The sequence below is a fragment of the Lithobates pipiens genome, unplaced genomic scaffold, assembly GCF_037356315.1.
Source record: "Lithobates pipiens isolate NorthernLeopardFrog02 unplaced genomic scaffold, aLitPip1_a1.2 Scaffold_18, whole genome shotgun sequence".
Classification (NCBI taxonomy): Eukaryota; Metazoa; Chordata; class Amphibia; order Anura; family Ranidae; genus Lithobates; species Lithobates pipiens.
Window position 1 is genome coordinate 566,801,231 of NW_027507758.1, and position 27,798 is coordinate 566,829,028.

Consider the following 27,798-nt stretch of genomic DNA (forward strand, 5'->3'; position numbering starts at 1 on the left):
ATCGACTGACCTTCATAAAGATGAATCAGTCTTGGATCACCGCCAGCTACCAAACACCTGAAGCGGATGTAACCGAATTTTTTTTTGAAATGTCACATCCCTTCAAGACTGCCAATGCTGATGCTGAGTGACTGTCCTATTATGTTGAATGACTATCCTCTTCCTCCTCAATGATCCTGCTGATAGCTTGGAAGAACGTTTTTGGTTCCGGGGCGCAGCCACCAGTGGCTAAGTCCCAATTTTCAGCCCCTGTTTAACAGGGGCATGTAATTTCAATTTTTGATGCAATACTTTGCAGCAGGGCTCATTCCTGCACTCCAACTAGAGTATCTGGGAGAGGTTGCAGTGTCGTGGCACCAGCACCAGTGCTTAAGGCCCAATTTTTCAGCCCCTGTTTAACGAGGCATGTAATTACAATTTTTGATGCAATACTTTGCAGCAGGGCTCATTCCTTCACTCCAACTAGAGTATCTGTGAGGGGTTGCAGTGTTGTGGCACCAGCACCAGTGCCTAAAGCCCAATTTTTCAGCCCCTGTTTAACAGGGGGGGGTGTAATTGCAATTTTTGATGCAATATTTTGCAGGAGGGTTTGTTGCTGCACTCAACTACAATATTTGTGAGTGGTTGCAGTGTTGTGGCACCAGCACCAGTGCCTAAAGCCCAATTTTTTCAGCCCCTGTTTAACAGGGGCGTGCAATTACAATTTTTGATGCAATACTTTGCAGCAGGGCTCATTCCTGCTCTTAGGAATTTCTGTGAGGTGTTTCAGTGTTGTGGCACCAGTGCCTAAGGCCCAATTTTTCAGCCCCTGTTTAACAGGTGCATGTAATTACAATTCTTGATATAATTTTTCAGTTTGATTGCTTACAGTGTTGTGGCAACACCAACACCTTAGGCCCAAATTTCTGCAGAGCATATAGGGCAGGCCCCTACTTTCAAACATCCAACTTACAAACATCTCCTACTTGCAAATGGAAGGAGACAATGGAAAGCGAGATGAAAAAAGACAGACGGCAAAAAAAATTATACAGGGATGATAACCCTTCCCTATGTTTTCCAAAAAGCTTAAAAATAGATTTTTTGACTGGAGCTACACTTTAAAAATGTACCAGTTCTAAATTATAAACAGATTCTACTTAACACAACAAACCTACACAGTCCCTGTCTTGTTTGCACCGCCTGTATGCTGCTGTTCTGAGTCTATAGGGCCTGGGGGGCCCACACTAGTGATGGCCGAACGGTTCGCCCGGCGGTCGTTTCGCGGCGAATTTCGGCCATTCGCGGTCCGCTCGTTCGCTCGCCTATTGCCGTCGTTCGCCCCGGCGGACTTACGTGTTTAATGTGTAAAAGAACTTTGACCTATTATGACACATCTATCATGGGGTACAGGACAGCCAATTGAGACATGACAGCACATGGACACTTGGACATTCCCCCTAACCTATAAATACACCCGATCCGGTGGCCATTTTACATTCTTTCTTCTGTCACTATAGGGAAAGGTTGCTGTGTGGAGTAGGGAGAGATACATCGCTAGCTATTTGGTACACAAAAGTTGTTTTCAGGACTGGTATAGGTGTTAGGTGTATATAGGTTTGCTGTGCTACTGATTGTTGCAGCAGTGTCTTTTGTCAGTTTAGAGAAAGGGAAAGAACGGTGTGTGCTACAGGGAGAGTCAGTTTAGTCGTCATCATCATCATCATCATTAGCTGTTACTATCAGGTCCACACAAGAGCTATTCCAGTAACCACTAATCGTTCCAGTCTCCTCTTTTTTGCCACTTTGTATAGGGACAGGAAGGAAGCAGTGTGTCAGGCAGTGAGGGTCAGTTTAAAGACTTGCTGTTACTATTAGTTCCACAAAGGTTCTTTTCAGGACTGGTATCAGTGGTATGGTAATAGGCTTGTACACGTATAATATTCTTTCTTCCAAATATAGAAAGAATATTATACTTGACTGCTGCCCTTCTGCTGCAGTCTGCTAATCATTCACAACTCACTTGTTCCACAAAGCTCTTTATCAGGACTGGTAACTTGGTCTGTGTAGGGTGCTACAGTACATAGGGTTGAGTGAGGTACAGTCTGCTGTTCTGTAAGGACCGCTATCGGTCCACAATAGATAGGGTTGAGGTGCACCACTGCTGACCGCTGCCCTATACTGCAGCAGTCCTTCATTGGTATAGGGACTGACGTACAGTCTGCTAATCACTAACACACAACCTGCTTGGTCCACAAAAGTTCTTATAAGGATTGGTAACTTGGTCTAGGGTGCTACAGTACATAGGGTTGAGTGCGGTACAGTCTGCTGTTCTGTAAGGACCGCTATCAGTCCACAATAGATAGGGTTGAGGTGCACCACTGCTGACCGCTGCCCTATACTGCAGCAGTCCTTCATTGGTATAGGGACTGACGTACAGTCTGCTAATCACTAACACACAACCTGCTTGGTCCACAAAAGTTCTTATAAGGACTGGTAACTTGGTCTAGGGTGCTACAGTACATAGGGTTGAGTGAGGTACAGTCTGCTATTCTATAAGGACTGTTATCGGTCCACAATACATAGGGTTGAGGTGCACTACCTTCTTTCTTAATTTGGCTCACTTCCTTGTCCCAAAAAAGCACACCATACTATATGCCCCTACCCTCCTCTTTGAAGAGGTTGAGCGGTGTCATATTTCTACTGGGGCTGCTTATGATATCCCTGTGCTGTGCTGACTTCCTCCTGGGGGTTCTTATTATGAGGGGATCACACCATCCCTGTGCTGTGCTGACTTCCTCCTGGGGGTTCTTATTATGAGGGGATCACACCATCCCTGTGCTGTGCTGAGTTTCTCCTGGGCCTGCTTATTATGAGGGGATCACACCATCCCTGTGCTGTGCTGACTTCCTCCTGGGGGTTCTTATTATGAGGGGATCACACCATCCCTGTGCTGTGCTGACTTCCTCCTGGGGCTGCTTACGGTGCTGCTGTCAGTGCTGTATATCACGGTGCTGGTGTGAGTGCTTAATGCCACGGTGCTGATGTCAGTGCTTAATGTCACGCTTCTGATGTCAGTACTCTCTATCACGGTGCTGCTGTCAGTGCTGTATATCACTGTGCTGATGTCAGTGCTGTATGTCACGCTTCTGATGTCAGTGCTCTCTATCACGGTGCTGCTGTCAGTGCTGTATATCACGGTGCTGATGTCAGTGCTGTATGTCACGCTGCTGATGTCAGTGCTCTCTATCACGGTGCTGCTGTCAGTGCTGTATATCACGGTGCTGATGTCAGTGCTGTATGTCACGCTTCTGATGTCAGTGCCCTCTATCACGGTGCTGCTGTCAGTGCTGTATATCACGGTGCTGATGTCAGTGCTTAATGTCACGCTTCTGATGTCAGTACTCTATCACGGTGTTGCTGTCAATGCTGTATGTCACGGTGCTGGTGTTAATGCTTTATGTCACGCTGCTGATGTCAGTGCCCTCTATCACGGTGCTGTTGTCAGATGCCTCTATCACGGTGCATGTGTCATTGCTGTATGTCACGCTGCTGGTGATCATCTCCTGCACCCTCTTCTTTGCCTACCCTGGTCCCTGACCTTCCCTCTCCTCCATTGCCTTCATGCGCTCCACAGTCCTGAATTGTCAGAACAATTTCCCATATAAAAAAAGAATGCTTGTAGTTATCGATCCCAAATTCACCTCATACATGTATTATGTCATTGGCCATGTGGTGGGACTATGTTTGCCCAGCTAATAATTATCTCGTGGCTGCAAATTTGACCTAAAGGTTTGCGAAGTTCGCCTCCCATTGAAGTCAATGGGGCCCGCGTCGAACATTCGGTTTCGCGAACGGTCGGCCTCGTTCGCGGTCCGCTTCGCGAAACGTCCCGTCGGAAGTTCGTCCATCACTAGCCCACACCTTTCCTTTTTTTAATTTTGGTATGAGGTTTCCCTTAATATCCGTACAAGACCCAAAGGGGCTAGTAATGGGCAAGGGGGGGTACCCATGCCATTTTTCTCAATGTGTTTCATCCATATTGCCGGGACCAGACATTACATTAAAACAGGCAAGCAGTTTTAAATTACTTTTTTTCCGTTAGAAATGTAATTTTGTGCAGGGACTGTTCTAAACACGGTAAACACGTGCCACTTCACAGGCATACTATTTTCTCACCCCCAAGGCACAATATTTAAAGGAATATTTCACTTTTTTTTTCACTTTAAGCGTCATCAAAATCAGTGCCTCATTTTTAAAAGTTTTGTTTGCATTGACACATGTCCCCTGGGACAGGAGCCGGGTCCCCAAACCCTTTTTAGGACAATAACTTGCATATTAGCCTTTAAAATTAGCACTTTTAATTTTGAACGTTCGAGTCCCATAGACTTTAATGGGGTTCTAAAGTTCGCACAAATTTTCGGTCCGTTCAAAGGTTCTGGTGTGCACCGAACCAGGGGGGTGTTCCCTCCCTTTCCTGAAATCAGTCTATCCATTATCTTGGTTTCTATCTCCAAAACTGGAAAAAAGTAATTTGAGGTCCAACAGTAGGTCCAACAGTATTATGGGTAGTGCTGTATTTTGGCCTAGGCCAACAAAGCCCAGTCCTAGGGTGGCAATTTGCGGGGGGGGGGGGGTTAGGCAAAAAAGTCACCCCCCCATGAAAAAAAGCCTCCTCCCGAGTCCCAGGTCCACCTCCCGCACTAACAGTCTGCAATGGCCGCTGACTTACTGTAGAGCTAATAATATGGTGCTAACTTGGCACTTCATGCAAAGGGTGAAGGCAGAGCCTAATGCTCCACCGACCGTCTTCCATGGCATCCTAACTTCCTCTCGTCTCGTGTGTAGTAGGAGAGAGGAGGATGAGGGTAACCCCCAGGCTTAAAACTTACCATCAAACAGTCAGCAATTGTCATTGTGCAGCCAGTGTGCTGTTCTCCTCTTGGGTCTCTATGGTGTCTGGAGCGCAGAGCGATGCTAAGGGTGAGTGGGAATTTGTTATTTACACTGCGCTGTAGTGCCAAGTATAGTCACTTTGCATCCTCAGAAAAAGTTAATTCTTTATGTCGGAGAGATACATGTAAGAGATCCAAAAATATTTTTTTTTAAGTCTGCTTTTATAAAAAGTGAATGATCTGTATAATGTAATGACTTTTATGAAGTTGTGCTGCTTCTCTCCCTACTAATCATATAGGCTTTCATGCATTTAGTTAGTTATGAAAAGTGAATGAGCTCATAAGATGGCAAATACCCCAAAACATTTTTATTTTACAAAAGTGAAAGACTGCAATGCCAGCATGAACCACTCAGAGCCACCAGAGACCTCACATAGCCACCAGAGACCCTGCATAGCCACCAGAGCCACTGCACAGCCACCAGAGACCCCACACAGCTACCAGAAACATGATACAGCCACCAGAGACCCAGCATAGCCACCACACAGCCACCAACGACCCCGCACAGCTATCAGAGATCCCACACAGCCACCAGAGACCCCCACACAGCAGCCAGGGACCCCACACAGCCACCAGAGACCCCGCACAGCTGCCAGGGACCCTGCACAGCCACCAGAGATCCAACACAGCCACCAGAGATCCCACACAGCCACCAGGAACCCGGGACAGCCACTAGAGATCCCACACAGCCAACAGAGACTCTTCACAGCCAACAGAGACTCTGCACAGCCAACAGAGACTTCGCACAGCCAACAGAGACCCCGCACAGCCACTTGAGAAGGAAGGGGTGGGACAAATTTAGATGGGGGGCCCGATTTTAGTCTTGCCTAGGGCAGCCCAGGACCAAAATACACCACTGATAATAGGTCTATTGCTGATACATCCTGTAAACACAGCCCTGATTCATGGACCCTCTGCGTCAACTCTAGGTATGGAGTCCAACTGAATTTCTGCCCTGGAGTGTTAGGTGCAGCAGCAACATCCACTCATGTGGGACATCCAACAATAAAGGTGATTTATTCTTTCAAAACAAACACATCTTTGCTCACTGGTACTGACTAGTATTCCAGTGCTGTTCTTCTGCAGCAGTTTTTCTTCTTCATGCAGCTAACATGACCCCAAATGCTGATGGAGGGGTGCAGGGGAGGGGCAAACATGGATGTTGTGCAGGCGCTCGACATCCTCCTTATCAACCGATTACATTATTAGTTGTTAGGATGCCGGAGGCTTGAAGTTTGTAATAGTAGACAATGAAAACCTGTGGCTTTGTGTAACTGAAAGGCAGACTTGATCCACCCACATTCTTGTAGACAATTTTTGGGCAATTTTTAGGTGTTTTGCCAAGGTACTCCTCAAGAAACCTGAATTCACCCCAGGGTGCCTGTGTACCCTGGCTGTAAAAAGCTGCCATAATCCTTCTAAAAATGATGTAAACATGGTAAAGAATTCACTTAACCACTTGCCGCGCACCCTATTACAAATTGACGGTGGCAAAGTGGTTTCATAATCCTGATCGGACGGCATATGACGTGATCAGGATTATGAGCCGCTGCGCGCCCCCGGGGGCGCGCATCGCGGCGATCGTTGTTGCGGGGTGTCAGTCTGACACCCGGCAACTACGATCTCGGTAAAGAGTCTCCGACGGAGACTCTTTACCACGTGATCAGCCATGTCCAATCACGGCTGATCACAGTGTAAATAGGAAGAGCCGGTGATCGGCTTTTCCTCACTCGCGTCTGTCAGACGCGAGTAGAGGAGAGCCGATCGGCAGCTCCTCTGACAGGGGGGGTCTGTGCTGATCGATTATCAGCACAGCCCCCCCGAGGATGCCCACACTGGACCACCAGGGACGCCACCAGACCACCAGGGATGCTAAGCAAAAGGTAATCCTCCCTAGACCACCAGGGATGCCAGTCAGCACAATGGATGCCAATCAGTGCCCATAATGGATGCCAATCAGTGCCCACAATGGGCATCACTGATTGGCATGCATTATTGTTTGGCACTGATTGGCATCCATTAGTACAGTATAACACCAATGCTGCCTATGAGTGCCAACCTGTGCCGCCTATCAGTGCCCACCTGTGCTGCCTATCAGTGCCCACCTGTGCCACCTATCAGTGCCCACCTGTACCGCCTATCAGTGCCCACCCATGCCCATCTGTGCCGCCTATCCATGCCCATCTGTGCCGCCCATCCATGCCAATCCGTGCCAGCTATCAGTGCCAATTTGTGCCACCTATCAGTGTCCATCCTTGTCGCCCATCCGTCTCGCCCATCCGTATCGCCCATCCGTGTCGCCCATTAGTGCCGCCTGTCAGTGCCGCCTATCAGTGTCCATCAATGCCACCTCATCAGTGCCACTTCACTGGTGCCACATCATTGGTGCCCATCAGTGCAGCCCCATCAGTGCCCATCAGTGAAGGAGAAAACGTACTTATTTACAAAGTTTTGAAACTGAAACAAAAAAACATTTTTTTCTTCTAAATTTTCGGTATTTTTTTATTTGTAGCGCAAAAAATAAAAACCGTAGAGGTGATCAAATACCACCAAAAGAAAGCTCTATTTGTGGAAAAAAATTATAAAAATTTCATTTGGGTACAGTGTAGCATGACCACGCAATTGTCATTCAAAGTGCGACAGCGCTGAAAGCTCAAAATTGGTCTGAGCAGGAAGGTGTTTAAGTGCCTGGTATTGAAGTGGTTATGTATATACAGTAATTGCTTTGTTGGCATCCTTAACTTAACCACTTCCCGACCGCCGCACGACGATGTACGTCGACAGCATGGCACGGGCAGGCATATTGGCGTACATGTACATCCCTGCCTTCCCGCGGGTCGGGGGCCCGATCGGGCCCCCGTCCGGTGCCTGCGGCGGTCGGTATTCGTGCGGGAGCGATCCCGGACGAGGGGGCGGCCATTCGTTCATGGCCACCCCCTCGCGATCGCTCCCGACGAATAGGAATCGTTCGTGACATCACTTCCTCTCCTGTAATGTAAACACAGGAGAGGAAGGGATGTATTCTCTCCTCCGTGTCGGTATTTTTCGTTCCGACACCGAGGAGAGAGGATCGGTGAGTTGCACCAACACGTCACTACACAGTAGAACATGCCAGGCACACTCACACCCCCCCGATCACCCCCCCAATTACCCCTGCCCCCCAGTCACAGTGACACCAATGTCTTTTTTTTTTTTTTTTTTTGCATTGGTGTCATTTGTGACTGTAATAACTGTTAGGGCAGTTAGGGTTAGCCCCCTTTAGTTCTAATGTACCCCCCTAACCCCCCCAATAAAGGTTTAACCCCGTGATCACCCCCCGTCGCCAGTGTCACTAAGGCTGGGTTCACATTGCAGCGGTTTATGAGAACGAATGTGATTCGCACCGCACTGCAGTGCAAATCACATCCGATCTCTGTGCGATTCGAGTTCAGCCATTCGCCGCACCCGCCGCACCCGCCGCAAATTCGCACGGGACCCTTTTTTTGGCCCGCAGCAGAATCGGATCGCATGGGTGTTCACACCATGCGATCCGAGTTTGCAGATCGCACTGTGATATGCGAACTGATCTGGGGGTGTCATTAACATTTCACTGACACTCCCAGCAGTTCGCATAGGGCAGTGTGAACTGCCGCCGGGAGGCATGCGATGCGGGAACCCGCCGCGGATTCGTGGCGTTCCCGCATCGCTCCAGTGTGAACCCAGCCTAATAAGCGATCATTTTTCTGATCGCCGTATTAGTGTCACAGGTGACGCTAGTTAGGCAGGTAGGTATTTAGGTTCGCCGCAGCTTTTTATAGCGCCAGGGACCCCCATATACTACCGCATAAAGCCCCCTGATTGCCCCCTAGTTAACCCTTTCACCAGTGATCACCATATAACGGTTACAGGTGACGCTGGTCGGTTAGTTATTTTTTATAGTTTCAGGGCACCCGCCATTTATTACCTAGTCTCACTAGTGTACCCCTAAATTTAGGGGTGTCTACTTTCCAAAATGGGGTCATTTGGGGGGGGGTTTGTGCCATCTTGGCATTTTATGGCCTTCAAAACTGTAACGCCCTTAGAAAGCCTGAAGGCGGTGCTTGGTTTTCGGGGCCCCGTACGCGGCTAGGCTCCCAAAAAGTCCCACATATGTGGTATCCCCGTACTCAGGAGAAGCAGCAGAATTTATTTTGGGGTGTCATTTCACATATGCCCATGGCATGCGTGAGCAATATATCATTTAGTGACAACTTTGTGAAAAAAAAAAAAAAAAAAAGTTTGTAATTTTCCCGCAACTTGTGGCAAAATATAAAATATTCCATGGACTCAACATGCCTCTCAGCAAATAGCTTGGGGTGTCTACTTTCTAAAATGGGGTCATTTGTGGGGGTTTTGTGCCATCTTGGCATTTTATGGCCTTCAAAACTGTAATAGGTAGTGAGAAGTGAACTCAAAAATGTACGCCCTTAGAAAGCCTGAAGGCGGTGCTTGGTTTTCGGGGCCCCGTACGCGGCTAGGCTCCCAAAAAGTCCCACATATGTGGTATCCCCGTACTCAGGAGAAGCAGCAGAATTTATTTTGGGGTGTTATTTCACATATGCCCATGGCATGCGTGAGCAATATATCATTTAGTGACAACTTTGTGAAAAAAAAAAAAAAAAAAAAAGTTTGTAATTTTCCCGCAACTTGTGGCAAAATATAAAATATTCCATGGACTCAACATGCCTCTCAGCAAATAGCTTGGGGTGTCTACTTTCTAAAATGGGGTCATTTGTGGGGGTTTTGTGCCATCTTGGCATTTTATGGCCTTCAAAACTGTAATAGGTAGTGAGAAGTGAACTCAAAAATTTACGCCCTTAGAAAACCTGAAGGCGGTGCTTGGTTTTCGGGGCCCCGTACGCGGCTAGGCTCCCAAAAAGTCCCACATATGTGTTATCGCCGTACTCAGGAGAAGCAGCAGAATTTATTTTGGGGTGTCATTTCACATATGCCCATGGCATGCGTGAGCAATATATCATTTAGTGACAACTTTGTGTAAAAAAAAAAATATATATATTTTTTTGTTATTATTCAATCGCTTGAGGCAAAAAAATAAAATATTCAATGGGCTCAACATGCCTCTTATCAATTTCCTTAGGAGGTCTACTTTCCAAAATGGGGTCATTTGGGGGGGGTTTTGTACTGCCCTGCCATTTTAGCACCTCAAGAAATGAGATAGGCAGTCGTAAACTAAAAGCTGCGTAAATTCCAGAAAACGTACCTTAGTTTGTAGATGTGACAACTTTTGCGCAAACCAATAAATATACAATTATTGACTTTTTTTTTACCAAAGACATGTGGCTGAATACATTTTGGCCTAAATGTATGACTAAAATTGAGTTTATTGGATTTTTCTAATAACAAAAAGTAGAAAATATCATTTTTTTTCAAAATTTGCGGTCTTTTTACGTTTATATCGCAAAAAATAAAAATCGCAGAGGCAATCAAATACCATCAAAAGAAAGCTCTATTTGTGGGAAGAAAAGGACGCAAATTTTGTTTGGGTACAACATTGCATGACCGCGCAATTACCAGTTAAAGCAGCGCAGTGCCAAAGTGTAAAAAGACCTCTGGTCATTTACCAGCAAAATGGGCCGGTCTGAAAGTGGTTAAATGGTGTACCCAGGAATCTACAGAGGTCTAAAAAAGTTTATATGGTAGAACTATTAGTAGGATAATATATAGTACATTCAAGGCCATTGGACCTGTCTCTCTAGGAAAACGATCTGCCTCTGTAGTGTCCAGTAACTGCTCACTATAATGGTAAATGATGCAGTGGACACATCATATGTACTCTGGAGTACCCACCCCACCAAGTAAGTACCTTTATAATATTTCACAACTCACACTTAGGTTTTATACATCTTTTTGGAACTGGCAGCCATATTGAGTAATACCTGCCAAAAAAGTGTCCCACACCACAAGTTAACTAAGAAATCTGGCATTCCCATTAAGGGGGATATCTACCTTGATATAGATTCATGTAAACTGTATGACAAGAGGTCATAAAACATATTCAAATCATAGGTACCATCATATATAGACACTGACAGTCATACATTATTCCACCACTGGCTTGAACCAGTGTCTCTATAACAGTCAACAGCTCTTAAAACTCTTATGCCCCGTACACACGATCAGATATTCCGACCACAAAATCTGTCAGATTTTTTCAGATGCATTTTGTCCTAAATGTTGCATACATACGGTCGGACAAAGTTGTCGAAAATCCAATCAATTGGAATGTGATGATGTTCGTTCGTTATGACGGGACTATGTTGAGGCTAGTAGCCAATAGCTTTGGTCTCGTAATTTTATCTGAGCATGCGTGGCACTTTATCTGATCAGAATTCTCTACAAACCATCGGAAAAAGTCTGATCTCATTTTTTTGTCAGAAAATTTTTAGATCCTGCACTCAATTTTTTTCCATCAGAATTTCTGACGGAAAAAGTCTGATAGAGCCCATACATGATCGGATTTTTCGACAGTATAATCCGATTGGACCTTTCCAATTGGAATTTCTGACCGTGTGTACAGGGCATTAGATAACAGCCATAACAGATGTTGAGGTCCTACCACCAGGAAAACCCCATTTACACTCATCTGATTCCATAAGTAACCCCAATATATGACATTTGTACAATTTATTGTTTATAATGAGTCATAAAATTGTTGTAATCTGAAGGAAAGCGGTGCACTGATATCCTACATATTGCAGGAAGCAGGATACCAAATCAAATTCAGGTACACTTTCTACATTGAAAAATACATTTACCAATCTAATAATGAATATGGAGGGAGCAGCATTGCTTGGTATCTTTTTTTTTTCTGCTTGGAATTCAGCTTTAACACACCTAAATTACACTTATTTGAGTGAATCTGTTTAAAAAAAAAATTAGGAATTGCCTTTTTTTCACATTATTTGTATGCAGGTGTGTCTACTTTGCAGTGAATAATTAAGGGTCACCTGGATTTCTACATGAATCTACATTCCAAAATTCCTCGCAATCAAAAAGTGAGGGTTCTGTCATTCTCCTGATTTGATATTTGCCTTTTTCTTTCACAGATGGTGACAGATCATACATTTAACATGGGCTGTGCTATGAATACATGCAATGTAAATGGAACAAACTATGGTTTTTTCGTCTGTCAGTATTGGCCCCCGTGAGTATTACCTCTAAATGCTATTTAACTAAACTGTATCTGAACACCACAAACTGAAAACCCTATTTAATTACCGTATTTATCAGTGTATAACATGCACTTTTCACCCTAATAATAGGGGGCAAATCATGGGTGTGTGTTATATGCCAATAGTGTATTTCAGAGGGGGACGAGCGCCGCCGGAATTCACAGAGCCACCATCTCCTGTATAATCGGCTCTCACTCAGCTCTGACATCACACACCCAGTCCCCCCTCTGCCACCGGAATTGGACCAGTGTTCTGTCAATCACAGAAGCTGATCCAATGCCGATGGCGGAGACGGGACTGTGTATGTGACTGCCGACTGAGAGCCGAGTAAACAGGAGATGACGGCTCGGCGACTTCCTGCATGAAAGATGGTGAGACTGCAGATGGGCATCAGTCTGCATTGATGGGAGATGGGCGCAGATCAGATTGCAGATGGGTGCATATTAAGCTGCATTAAGGCTGCAGATGGGCACCTATCAGGCTGCATTGAGGCTGCAGATAGGCACAAATCAGGCTGCATTAAGACTGCAGATGGGCACTAATCAGGCTGCATTGATGGGCACTGACCATTATTTTGCTTCAAAGTGGTTTATTTTGAAAAAAACGTTTTTTCCTGAAACTTCCCTCTTAAATTGTGTTAAATGCCTATTTGTGTTATACGCCGATAAATATGGTAATTTTTAATATTCAAAGCAAACTCACCCATCCATCCATTTCTCCATGCTTTATTTGTTTGAGAAATCACTTTGATAAACATCCCCTAGAATTTCTAGCCATGGGCATCTTGAGTATGGGCATGATTCGTGTCACATTTACTTCCATCTGCCCTTAGTGCAGGCAGGAGGGTGTGCTTAGCTGGAAAAAACCCTCCTCCAGATGAAAGAAAAAATGCCCATGAAGACTCCTGGGGTGTATGACATAATTTTGGCCTAGGCCAGAAATCAGAAAGCAACTTAAGTCATGTATAAAACCAAAGGGTTAAAACAAGACAATACTGTATAATATAACTTCTTATCTATTTAATACTAGCAGTTACAGGATTAAAAATAGGTAATGTTGATTGAGAGAGTTTAGTTCTACTTTAACTGCTTCCAACACATAATCTGTTATGAAGACTTATCTCCAGAAAAAAGAAAACATCTAAAGGCCAAGAGTAAGACTGGTCATAGAAGTACATCTTTCTTCGGCTCTGTGGTGCAGGAGGATCCAATTTGCAGTGCTCATGTCACTTCCTAGTGATGGTGGAGCTGCCCATTGGCATAAGCATCTATCACAGGGTCCTGAAGCCTTGAGGAGTCATCTCACTAAAGGGGTGGACACAAGACTGTATGAGGAAGTGCTTTGGAGATAAGGTAACAGTGGATTAACATTGGATAGTTTCAGGAGTCAGGAGTAGGCTGTGAGTTAGGTATCAAATTAGGTATAGAGTTGGGCTTTCATTTGCCCCACCATGAGTATACATTAATAATTATTCAGGACTGTTAGTTCTGTGACAGCTATCCTTTCCCAATTATCACGGTTACAGATCATGTGATCACTGTGACAGCCAGTCCTAGCGATCAAATGTCTTTATTTACAAAAAGCCAGAGCAGGAAACCTCAACAGAGAGAGGTACACTGACAGGGGCAGTCCACAGCTTTTACAGTAGTATGGACTGTGATAAAAATAGATGAATGAAAAGTTAAAAAATATAAAAGATGTTAAAATTGCATCCTGTTTTTTAAATTTTGGCCATTTGACGACTTATTAAAAAAATCTAAGCAAGATGTTTATAGCCATCTCTCCTCAAAAACAATGTGAAAATAATTTAGGTGGGCAAGTTAGTTTCTATTCAGTTGACAGATGCTGCTAACTTTGGGCTGGGCATTTAGGCATACTGTACATGGCCCCAGGTAATGTAAGGTTTAGAAAGGTATAACTTCTATGGTTCTTGGTAGGATCTAGTTTCTATGCTTCGCAAAATTATATGTTTTCAAAGGATTAAGCCAATTTGTTAACTGAATCATCCCTACTCCCTTTTATAATAAAATATTGTTTGCTATTTCAGTTTTGAAACTGTGATTCCCAATGCGTCAGAAGAACACCTTTAGGCTGGGTTCATACTTATGCAAATTGGATGTGGATTTCCCCACATCCAATTCACATGACAGGAGACTGTGACTGACTCTCAATGGAGCTGGTTCACACATCTCCAGGGCAGCCACAGTCCACACTGGAAAAGGGTCTTGTGTGTCTTTGGCTCTGTTTTAGGTCAGGCAAAAATGCAGACCTGATTCGCACCTGAAAAACGGAGAACAGGGACACACCAGGCCCCTGCTAAGAGCCACAGCCACAGATAGTGTGAGCCTAGCCTAAAGAACAAATGCTGGTAGATCTTTCCAGATTCAAATAGTAGACACATTAAAGCTCAATTTTAATTGATATTACTACCATTGTTCTTTAAATCCTATATATGCACAGTATAATATATATAGTATATACACTACTGTGTAAAAGTTTTAGGCAGGTGTTAAAAAAATTCTGTAAATTAAGAAAGCTTTCAGAAATATTGTTTATTTTATAAATTAAAAAAATGGAAAATAAATGAGCAGATGAGAAATCCAAATCAAACCAATATTTGGTGTGACCACCTTTTGCCTTCAAAACAGCATACATTCTTCTAGGCACACTTGCACACAGGAACTCAACAGGTAGGTTGTTCCAAACAACTTGGAGAACTAACCACATATTTTCTGTCGATGTAGACTGCCTCAATTCCTTCTATCTTACTTGTAATCCCAGACAGACTTGATGACATTGAGATCAGGGCTCTGCGGGGGTCAAACCATTACTTCCAGGGCTCCTTGTTCTTCTTTACGCTGAAGATTGTTCTTAATGACATTGGTTGTATGTTTTTCAGTCGTTGTCCTGTTGCAGAATAAATTTGGGGCATATCACATGCCTCCTTGATGGTGTGGCATGATGGATAAGCATCTGCCTGTACTTTTCAGCATTGAGGACACAATTGATGCTGATCAAATCTCCCACTCCACTTGCAGAAATGCAGCCCCAAACTTGCAAGGAACCTCCACCATGCTTCACTGTTGCCTGCAGACGCTCATTAATGTAACCTTCTCCAGCCCTTCAACAAACAAACTGCCTCCTGCTACAGCCAAATATTTCACATTTTGACTCATCGGTCCAGAGCACCTGCAACCAATTTTCTGCACCCCAGCTCCCATGTTTTCTTGCATAGTTGAGTCACTTAGCTTTGTTTCCATGTCAGAGGTATGGATTTTTGGCCATAATTCTTCCATGACCACTTCTGGCCAGACTTCTCCAGCAAGTAGATGGGTATACCTGAGTCCCACTGGTTTCTGCCAGTTCTGTGCTGAAGGCACTGCTGCACATCTTCTGATGTAGAAGGGAAGTAAGCATGATGTGTCCTTTATCTGCTGCATTAAATGTCCTTGGCCAACCACTGCTTCTATGGTCCTTATCCTTGACCGTTTCTTTGTGCTTTTTCAAAAGAGCTTGAACAGCACATCTTGAAACCCTAGTAATATACTTTGAAATCTTTGCCTGGAGAGACTTTTCTGATGCAGTATAGCTACTTTGTGTCTTGTTGCTGGGCTCAATCTTGCCATGGTATATGATCTGTGACATGAAACAGTCTTCCACAATCTCACCTTAGTAGCAGAGTTTGTCTGTTCCTCGCCCAGTTTTTATTTCTGTTTCAATATGTTTATTGTAGTTTTCTGAGAAAATATAACAAGCTCTCAGTTTGTTCATGCAGAGGCTGAACTAAACATTCACTTAGGAAATCGTACATGTGTAAGCATCATAAATTGTCAGAGCAACAAGGATCTAACCAAAATCAAGGAGGACCAGAAAAGGAAATTGAAGAAAATATCTCGATTATCACCAGGCTGTCCTCTAAAGGGCAACAGTCCCCAAAAAGTCATGTAATCTACTCACTTTTGTGAGATACTGTATATATACAGTATATATTGAAATTTACTGAATCTGGGAGCACATCACACCTGTTTTTTTCTATTTTACACCAATGGCCAGTCAGGTCCTTTTATCGTACCTTCTTAAACTGGCCATTGGTATTTACTAAAATGGCCACTTCTCACTGTGCTACTTCTCATCATAGCTTCATAAACTGCTCCACAGGGAAGATGAGCTGTGATAATCCTTATTTCAGCTTATCTATATTTATAGTAAAAAACATACACCTCAAAAGTTTCAGTATGTCAAAGAGAGCCTGATGGAAGATGGCCTACTGCTGTGTTGTCTCTATAGGTGACCCATGGCACTCATAGAATCCTTTATCATGTATTAATGTTTATGATGTAAAACAAAGATGTATAAATCACACTAAAATATGTTTTGTTTTGATTTTGTAGCGGCAACCGGCCATCCTCACTCTACACACCATATGACAAAGGGGAACCTTGCAGTCAATGCCCCAAAGCTTGTAGTGAAAGTGGAAAGCTTTGTTGTAAGTACTGAGCTGAACAACCTAATCAAAATCTCTTCCCACCCAGCCCTTGCGTGCGTTTAGCTGGGCTATTATGGCCGGAGGACAGGAAGATCCACCCGAACATTGTGACCACTGTGATTGGCTGTCACAGTGGTCACCATTATCAGGAGCCAGTCTCACCAGCTCTCAATCATTACTAGTGACTAGGGATGAGCTGAAACCCCCCCCCCCCCCCCTCCGGTATGGTTTACGCCAAACATTTGTGCGAACACTGTTAAAGTCTATAGGACATGAATGTGAAAATCAAAAGTTCTAATTTTAAAGGCTTATATGCAAGATATTGCCATAAAAAGTGTTTGCCCCAGGGGACATGTGTCTATGCAAAAAAAGTTTTAAGAACGCTTAAAGTGAAACAATAAGAATGAAATATTCCTTTAAATATTGTTCCTGGGGGTCCCCTTAGTCTGCCTGTAAATTAGCGCATTTTCCACGTTTTTAGAATAGTACCGCAGTAAAATTACATTTCTAAAAGAAAAAAAATGTAATTTAAAATTGCTCACAGCTGTACTGTATTGCCAGATCCCAGCAATATACATAAAACATCATTAAAAAAAACAGCGTGGGATTCCCCCCCCAGTCCATACCTGGTATGGACGGGGGGTGGGGACCCATGCCGTTTTTTTCTTAATTCTGTCATAGGGCTGCTTTTAACCACTTCATTGCACTATATTATATATTGTGCACTATGGACTGTATTATATATACTACACTGAGTGCACTATATACTCTGAACTGCAGTACATGTACTATACGGACTACACTATATACGCTGCTGAAAAATTGGGCCTTGGGTGTTGGCAGAACATGGTAACCCCTCACGGTTACTCTTGTTGAGCGCAGGAACAGACCCTGCTGTTAAATATTATTTCAAAAGTTGTAATTACATTCCCCTGTTAAACAGGGAACATTGGGCCCAAGGAGTTGGTGGTGCCAGAACACGATAACCCCTAACAGTTACTCTTGTTGGATGCAGGAACAGTCCATGTTGTTAAATATTATTTAAAACATTTTAATTACATGCCCCTTTTAAACAGGGGGAGAAACATTGGGCCTTAGGTGTTGGTGATGCTAGAACACTGTAACTCCTCATAGTTACCCAATTCAGCCCCGGAAGATTTGGCTGCTCAATGACCAGGCCATTTTTTGCTATACAGCACTGCGTTGCTTTAACTGACAACTGCACTGTTATGCGATGCTGTACCCAAACAAAATTGAAGTCCTTTGAAGAAAAAATAATTTTTAGGAAATTAGGGGGTTGGGGATAAAAATAAAAAATAATGAAAGAACCTTCACATAAAAGACCTCAAAGAAAAGTGTAGGTTCAATCGGACTTTTTAGGCACAAAAGACAGTTGTAAAAACAACCAACATATTCAAGAAAATATTTTTTTATTTTAAAACTATTATAAACAGTCAGAATTTAAAAGAAAACAGAGAATTTTCTCCTTATAAATACACATTAAGTCTCATTTGATATCCTGTCAAGGTAAATACAGTCTAGACAGAATTCATAGCTAAAAACTAACAGTTTGTACATATATAAAACGTAGAGGATATCAAATATATAACCGAAACTTAAGTATGTTCTGGTGCTCTACATGTTTCGCGTTTTTTGGATAACGCTTCTTCAGGAGCTTTTAGCAATATTCTACAGTATAAAGAGAAAAGAATATATATATATATATATATATATATATATATATATATATATATATATATATATATATATATACACAATACATCACTAAAAACCAATCATAAATGATATATATCTATCTATACATTACATATTTATTTATTTATACCATCTATCAAGATGCTAAAGTGTTCTATAGGAGGGGGAAGAAAATAAATAAATTGAAGTCCTTTTTTCTCACAAATAGAGATTTCTTTTGGTGGTATTTGATCATCTCTGCGGCTTTTACAAAAACAAATATATACACAATATAAACAAAAAGAGCGACAATTTCGAATTTTTTTTTTGCAATAAACGTATATTGATTGGTTTGCGCTAAAGTTATAGCATCTATAAAATAAGGGAGAGATTTATGTCATTTTTATTATTATTATTTTTTGTTTTTTACCAGTAATGGCGGTGATCAGCAATTTTTATCGGAACTGCAACATTATTGCGGACCGATTGGACACTTTTGATACATTTTTGGGACCATTGACAATTATACAGTGATCAGTGCAATAAAAATGCACTGATTATTGTGTAAATGTCACTGGCAGGGAAGGGGTTAAAACTAGGGGGCGATCAAGGGGTTAACTGTGTTGCCCTATGTGTGTTCTAACTGTAGGGGGATGGGACTGACTAGAGGAGATAACAGATCATTGTTCCTAGCTAGTAAGAACACACAATCTGTTTTTCCTCTCCTCATAGAAACGAGATTTGTGTGTTTACACACACATGTCCCTGCTACCCCTGCCTAAAGGGCTGATGTAGAGCTGCGACGGTTTGCGGGAACACGCCGACCTGCCACAGTATAATGGCAGCTGCTCGGCAAATGGTTACTCTTGTTGGTTACAAGAACGGTCCCTGCTGTTAAATATTATTTCAAAAATTGTAATGACATGCTTCTGTTAAACAGGGGCAGAAACATTGGGCCTTAGGTGTTGGTGGTGCCAGAATAGTGTAAGCCCTCAGTTACTATTGTTGGGCGCAGGAAAGGTGGTGGTGCCCTGAACCAAAAATATTGTTGGAAGCTACCATCATCATGATTGAAGAGGAATAGGATAGGCAGCATAGTCATTTTTCAAGGGATCCCAGTTCCATAGCAGATTCAATCAGTTACATCAGCATCAGGTGCTTGATAGCTACTTAACAAGGACTAATTCATTTTCATAAATGGAAGCCTATCAACAGAGTCTGTGGACAGGCACACTTTTTGATCCATTACAAACCCTCCAGCAGCACTGAATGTGTATTCAGAAAGCATGCTGGATGCAGGACCGGCCAGTAGCTCAATTGCATATTGAGCAAGTTCTGCCCAGTGATATAACCTCAAGATCCAGTAACCCAGTGGATGTTCTGTTGGAAAAATCTCCAAGTTTGCTCTTGCCCCTAGATATTCCTGCACCATACAATGTAGATGCTGGCAATGGTTGCTGGAACCTATTAGACCTTGGCAATGAGGACTGAAAAATGGTTTAACCACTTGCCTACAGGGCACTTACACCCCCTTCCTGCCCAGGCCATTTTTCAGCTTTCAGCGCTGTCGCACTTTGAATGACAATTGAGCTGTCATGTTACACTGTACTCAGATTACATTTTTATCATTTTCTTCACACAAATTAATCTTTTTTTGGTGGTATTTAAACGCTACTGGGTTTTTTAACTTTTGAAAAAAATTATTGTTTTACAGCTTCTGTCAGTATATTTTGTAACTAAGTATTTTTTTTTCCTCACTGATGTGCGCTGATTAGGCTGCACTGGGCATTGATGAGGTGGCACTTATGGGCATTGATGAGGCGCCACTTATGGGTACTGATTAGATGGCACCGATGAGGCACTAATATGTCACACTTATGGGCATTGATAAGTGGCACTGATGGGTGACACTGATTTTCATTGATGGACAGCAGTGATGGGCAGCACTGATAGGTGGCACTAATAGCCAGCACTGACTGGCATCACTAATGGGCACTGATTGGTGGCACTTGTGGGCAGTGGTGGGCACTGATTGCTGGCACTGATGACATTTTCCCTGCAAGCTGCCTTTATTTTGCTCAGCAACAGCTGGGGAGCCAGTGTGTATGATGAGGCCACAATGTTTTGGATAGAAGTAATGGGTACGGGTGCGCAATAATTGGGCTTTGGGTGTTGTGGCGCCTTCCTACAGTAACCCTATAGAGGTGCTCTTGATGAAAGCAAGAATTTACCATGCTGTAAAAAATTGCTGTGATATGCACAAGTTAGACAGGTGCTGAAAAATGTGTCTTTGGGTGTTAATTGTGCCCATGAAACCTATACCAAAATCATTCTTCCAGATGAAATGATCAAAGCTAGGGACTCTCGAAGATATGCAGAGATTTCACATCCCAAAAAGACTTAATCAGTGACATCATCATCAGGGGCTTCATAGCTGGTAATCCAGGACTGATTCATTTTTATAAAAGTCAAACAGTCCACGGAGTCTGTGGATAGACACGTTCTATGATTGGTCACGGAACCTCCTGCAGCATTGAATGCCCATTCTGAAAGCACGCCAGATGCAGGCCAGCCCAATAACTCAATAGCATACTGGGCAAGTTCTGGCCAGTGGTCTATTCTCATGACCCATTAAATCAGTGGATCGTCATCTGGAAAACTCTCCATCTCTGTTTTGGCCCCAAGGTAATCGTCCACCACGTGATGCAGACTTTGCCGATGGGATGTGGAAGCTGACAGTCCTGGGCGACAAGGACTAAAAAAATCCTGAAATGCCGCACTTAGGCAGACGCCTTCTCCAACGCTACTCTCTTGACCAACAGAAGACTCAAAAACACGTTTTCCATGAGACTGTAACCTACTGGAGTCAGGAAAAATGTTCAATAAACTCCTCTTTAACGTGTCTTCAAGAGATTTTATCTTCTACAATCTATGTGGGGACAGGAAGAGTTCTGAGACCTTCCCCTTATAATGGTGGTAAAGGAGGGTTGACAACCAGTAATCATCCTTCTCCTTTATGCCACGTATTCTTGGGTCCTTTCGAAGGCTTTGAAGCATGAGGTTGCCCATGCAGCTCAAATTTGCCGAGGCTTTAGAAGCATACTCCTCGGGTCACTCAGGATGACAGCATCTGGAACTTCCTTCTCCCAGCCACTTACTACTCCCAAGGGTCCTGGGGTGGAAAGCCATCGCTTACAGATTGACGCATGTCTTTCTCTTCTTGAAGCCTATGGAAGTGCCAGATTCTATCTCCTCATTCTCCTCCCCTCTCTCCTCCTGTGTGTTAGGAATTATGGTGTCTGGATAAAGTGGGCCTTGAGAGGAAAAGAAGTCCTCCTCTTCCTCCTGGTACTCTGTATTTAGCGCCCTTTCCATAATGCCACGCAGAGTCTGCCCCAGCAGGAACAGAAAAGAGATTGTGTCACTGAAGCATGCACTGTTAAGGCTCACCATCCTTGTGGCCTCCTCAAATGGTCACAATACAGTGCATGTATCCTTAAATATCAGCCATTGGCACGGAGAAAAAAAGCTGAGGCGGCCTGAGCCTGTCGTCATGCTGTATTGGTACAGGTACTAGTTGACGGCCCACTGATGCATGTATAGCAACTGCAGCATTCCCAAAGTTGAGTTTCACCAAGTGGGCATGTCACAAATCAGACAGTTTACGTGCAGGTGGAATTCCTGCAAAATTTCAGCCAACCGAGCACTGGCTGTGTATGACTGCCTAAAATGGCTATAGACTCTTCTGGCCTGCTTTAGTACATCTTGCAACCCTGGGTATGTATTAAGGAAATGCTGCACCACCAAATTGAGGACATGTGCCAGGCATGGCATGTGTCAACTTTCCCTGTCTAAGGGCAGACAGGAGATTTGGGCCAATATAGGACACCACCATTCCTGGCCCCAGATGGCATGGTATGAACCACCTCTGGGCCTGTCCTTGCAGAGCTGCAAGAATCTCTGCTCCGGTGTGGTTCCTGTCCCCTAAACACACCGGCTGAAGCACTGCAAGGCACCTTTTAGCCTGACTCGGGAATAGCCCTTGGAACACTTAGGGGGTACATGATGTTCATAGGAAAGTTCTGCAGGGGAAGGCATGGAGGTGGTGGAGGAGGAGGGGGTAAAGCTCACAAGTCTGGCATCATCACCGCCAGCTGTATGGAGACCTGGGGGCACAACAAGCTGCAGCACCGAACCCCATCCTGCATCCTTTCTGTCAGGGCTGGCTTAGCCCTTCCTCCTCTGGGCTGGCTGCTCAGCTGTCGGTTAATTGCCAGCTCTCTTCTCTCTCCACAGTTACCAGCTGTTCCCGATGATGCTCGTCTGACCTGCCTATTTAAAGTCTTCCAGCTCATTTCTCCATTGCCTTCATGTTTGGTCACATCACAAGGAACCATCTCCTGCTGTTTGTTTTCAAGACTGGCTTGCTGACATCCTCCTGGCTTCTTGCAGTTGCTCTCCTTGGATCCCTGACTTCTGGACTGGCTGATTACCCGATCTGGTTTATGAACTTTGGACTGGCTGACTACCCGATCTGGCTACTGGACTCTGGCTATGCTTGACTACGCTTTTTACCTTTTTATTTTTATTATTAATAAACAAGTGTGATTTGATTGTACTTCTGTCTCAGTCTGTTTCATGGTTCCTGACAGTACGTGAAGGCCATTAATTCAGAAGATACAGTCAATCCACTTGTTGGTAATATTTTTTCCAGATTGGATGAGCAAGATCACCGCACGGATCAGTTTGCCTTGGTGTTACAAACACTCCTGAATCGCACGGCTCACCCGGAATCCCACACGGTGGCTGCTCCGGTACAACCTGAGTCGCAGGCCGTCCCTGCTGTTGCGCCAGTCTCTGTGCAGGCACCCGCCTTGAGTATTACCTCTATAAGAGGTATGTCTGGTTCTGCTCCACTTCCCCAGCGATTTGGGGGTGATCCAGTTCAATGCAGAGGGTTTCTCAATCAGGTTGAGATATTCTTCGAAATTGCTTTCTGAGAGAGCCTTGGCCTGGGCTAACCCTCTATGGGAGATGCAAAAACCTGTTGTCTTGAGTTACCCTCAGTTTGTGGCCTCCTTTAAAAGGGTTTTGATGTCCCCGCATGCTCCGCTTCTGCTGCCAAGTGCCTCATGTCCATCAAACTGAGTACGAGAACTGTTGCCGACTACGCCATTGAATTCCGTACTCTGGCAGCAGAGGTTGCTTGGAACAATGAAGCCCTCGTGGCTGCTTCTTCTCACGGTCTCTCGGATTACAGGCTCTAATCGACTCTGGTGCTGCAGGCCTGTTCATTAATGTTGCATTTGTTTCGCAGCACTCGATTCCGCTGCAGCTGCGTGAGACTACTCTTGCCATTGAGGCTCTTGAAGGGAGACCTTTACAGCCTGCCCATGTGACTCATGAGACGGTTCCATTGTCCATGGCCGTAGGGGTTCTTCACCATGAGATAATCCAATTCCAAGTTATTTCCTCGCCCAGATTTCAGCTGGTTATTGGTTATCCTTGGTTACAGAGGCACAACCCCTCTTTTGATTGGCTCCTTGCTAGTGATGGCCCGAACCTCCGACGGGACGTTTCGCGAACGCGGACCGCGAACGAGGCCGACCGTTCGCGAAACCGAACGTTCGCCGAGGGCCCCATTGACTTCAATGGGAGGCGAACGTTTCAAACCTTTAGGTCGAATTTGCAGCCACGAGGTAATTTTTATCAGGGAAAACATAGTCCCACCACCTGGCCAATGACATAATACATGTATGAGGTGAATTTGGGATCGATAACTACAAGCATTCTTTTTTTATTTGGGAAATTGTTCTGACAATTCAGGACTGTGGAGCGCATGAAGGCAATGGAGGAGAGGGAAGGTCAGGGACCAGGGTAGGCAAAGAAGAGGGTGCAGGAGATGATCACCAGCAGCGTCACATACAGCAATGACACATGCACCGTGATAGAGGCATCTGACAACAGCACCGTGATAGAGGGCACTGACATCAGCAGCGTGACATAAAGCATTAACACCAGCACCGTGACATACAGCATTGACAGCAACACCGTGATAGAGAGTACTGACATCAGAAGCGTGACATTAAGCACTGACATCAGCACCGTGATATACAGCACTGACAGCAGCACCGTGATAGAGAGCACTGACATCAGCAGCGTGACAAACAGCACTGACAGCAGCACCGTGATAGAGAGTACTGACATCAGAAGCGTGACATTAAGCACTGACATCAGCACCATGATATACAGCACTGACAGCAGCACCGTGATAGAGAGTACTGACATCAGAAGCGTGACATACAGCATTGACAGCAACACCGTGATAGAGAGTACTGACATCAGAAGCGTGACATTAAGCACTGACATCAGCACTGTGATATACAGCACTGACAGCAGCACCGTGATAGAGAGTACTGACATCAGAAGCGTGACATTAAGCATTAACACCAGCACCGTGACATACAGCATTGACAGCAACACCGTGATAGAGAGTACTGACATCAGAAGCGTGACATTAAGCACTGACATCAGCACCGTGACATACAGCACTGACAGCAGCACCGTGATAGAGAGCACTGACATCAGCAGCGTGACATACAGCACTGACAGCAACACCGTGATAGAGAGTACTGACATCAGAAGCGTGACATTAAGCACTGACATCAGCACCGTGATATACAGCACTGACAGCAGCACCATGATAGAGAGTACTGACATCAGAAGCGTGACATAAAGCATTAACACCAGCACCGTGACATACAGCATTGACAGCAACACCCCTCATAATAAGAACCCCCAGGAGGAAGTCAGCACAGCACAGGGATGTTGTGATCCCCTCATAGTAAGCAGGCCCAGGAGAAACTCAGCACAGCACAGGGATGGTGTGATCCCCTCATAATAAGAACCCCCAGGAGGAAGTCAGCACAGCACAGGGATGGTGTGATCCCCTCATAGTAAGCAGGCCCAGGAGAAACTCAGCAAAGCACAGGGATGGTGTGATCCCCTCATAATAAGCACCCCCAGGAGGAAGTCAGCACAGCACAGGGATGGTGTGATCCCCTCATAGTAAGCAGGCCCAGGAGAAACTCAGCACAGCACAGGGATGGTGTGATCCCCTCATAATAAGAACCCCCAGGAGGAAGTCAGCACAGCACAGGGATATCATAAGCAGCCCCAGTAGAAATATGACACCGCTCAACCTCTTCAAAGAGGAGGGTAGGGGCATATAGTACGGTGTGCTTTTTTGGGACAAGGAAGTGAGCCAAATGAAGAAAGAAGGTCTGTGTGCTTGATTAAAAAAATAGTTTATAGACATATACATGGTCTACTGGTCACATGTGTTGAATTCCTCCGAGATCCATGCCTCATTCATTTTTATAAATGTGAGGTAGTTAACACTGTCATGAGCTAGGCGAGTACGCTTATCGGTCACGACCCCCCTGCTGCGCTGAACGTCCTTTCGGACAGGACACTGGATGAGGGGCAAGCCAACAGTTCGATTGCAAATTGGGCAAGCTCTGGCCAGAGGTCAAGCCTGCCTACCCAGTAGTCCAGGGGTTCATCACTACTTAGAGCATCCACATCGGCCGTTAACCCAATGTAGTCGGACACCTGATGGTCTAGGCGTTCCCTGATGCTGGATCCGGATGACACATGTCGATGGGTCAGCTGAAAGAATGACCTCATATCGGAAGTCACCAACACATCTTCAAACCGGCCTCTTCTTGCAGGCGCTGTTGGATTGGTACCCGCAAATCCTTCTCTGGGAGTGGGAATTGCTCCTCTGCCAGCGCACGCAAAAGCAGAATGCAGCATTTCTCGAAGCAAGGCCTGGAAGTGCTGCATTCTGACAGCCCTCTGCGACGGCGGTAACATTTCCGCCATTTTGTGTTTGTACCGGGGGTCTAAGTACATTGCCACCCAGTACTGGTCCTTGACCCTTATGCTTTTTATACGGGGGTCCCTATTAAAACACTGGAGCATGAAGGCCCCCATTTGCACTAAAGTGGAAGCGGTGTGGTGGCCTGGCTCCTGCTCATCATCCAGGATAATGTTGTCCTTTTCATTCTCCTCTCCCCATCCACGCAACAGGGATCCCAGAAAGGTTTAAAGCACGCTCTTCTTGCTCCTCCTCATCCGCCCCGGCACCATCCTCCTCTGACTCCTCTTCAGACTCCTGTTGTTGACTTGTCTCAGATAGAGTAGCCCCCCCTGGGAATTCATCCAGCATTGCGACTTCCTCATCTTCCCGCTCCTGCTCCTCCACAGCCTGATCAATGACACGACGCAATGCACGCTCCATAAAGAAGGCATAAGGTACCATGTCACTGATGGCGCCATGGCTGCGACTGACCAGTTTGGTGATCTCCTCAAATGGCCGCAGAAGTCTGCATGCGTCGCGCATGAGCAGCCACTGGCGCGGTGAAAAAAAACCCAGCTCCCCAGAACCGTTTCTTTCGCAGAGTTCATACAGGTAGACGTTAACTGCACGTTTCTGCTGGAGCAGCCTATCAAGCATATAGAAGGTTGAGTTCCATCGCGTCGGGCAATCGCAAATAAGACGTCTGACCGGCAGATGGTGTCACCGCTGAATGTCAGCAAGGCGAGCCATGGCCGTGTAAGATCTTCTGAAATGGGCCGAGATTTTCCTTGCCTGCCGCAAGATGTCCTGGAACCCAGGGTATTTGACAAGGAATCGCTGCACGACCAAGTTTAAGACGTGTGCCATGCATGGCACGTGCGTGATTTTGCCCTGTTTCAATGCGCTAAGCAGATTGGCACCGTTGTCACACACCACTTTACCAACTGTCAAATTGAGCGGTGTTAGCCACTGATCTGCCTGTGAACGCAAAGCTGAAAGGAGTGCCGGGCCAGTGTGGCTCTTGGCTTCCAGGCACAACAGACGCAGCACGGCATGGCAACGTCTCACCTGGCATGTGGAATAGGTTCTGGGGAGCTTGGGCAGTGCAGCGGAAGAGACGCTAGCAGTGGAAAAGGAGGAGGCAGCTGAGGAAGAGAGGGAGGAGGATGGAGTAGGAGGAGGAGGAGAAGAAGAGTCAGGCCTGCATGCAATCCGTGGCAGTAAAACCAAATCTACACGGGTGCCACGGGTTACATGCTTGACGGCCGTCAGAAGGTTCACCCAGTGGGCAGTAAAAGTGATATACCTTCCCTGCCCGTGTTTGCTAGACCACGTGTCTGTGGTCAGATGTATCTTGGCACCGACACTGTGTGCCAGAGATACATTCACTTGCCGCTGAACATGGCCATATAGCTCTGGGATGCCCTTCTCTGAGAAATACTTCCTTCCTGGGACCTTCCATTGTGGTGTTCCAATGGCCACAAATTTGCAAAAGGCCTCCGAGTCCACCAGTTTATATGGCAGTAGTTGGCGGGCTATCAGTTCTGACAAGCCAGCCGTCAATCGTTGGGCAAGAGGGTTATCCGGCGTCATCATTTTTTTACGCTCGAA

The 27,798-nt window shown here is 45.1% G+C and overlaps 1 protein-coding gene across 1 annotated transcript in view; it reads left to right on the top strand.

The window, feature by feature from the left end:
* Nucleotides 1-27,798, top strand: part of LOC143986775 (cysteine-rich secretory protein 2-like) — a 248,508-nt gene that overhangs the window by 130,407 nt on the left and 90,303 nt on the right. The window contains exons 5-6 of the mRNA XM_077485181.1: nt 12,017-12,114; nt 16,534-16,628. Coding sequence (XP_077341307.1) covers nt 12,017-12,114; nt 16,534-16,628 — 193 coding nt within the window. The remainder of the gene's footprint in view (nt 1-12,016; nt 12,115-16,533; nt 16,629-27,798) is intronic.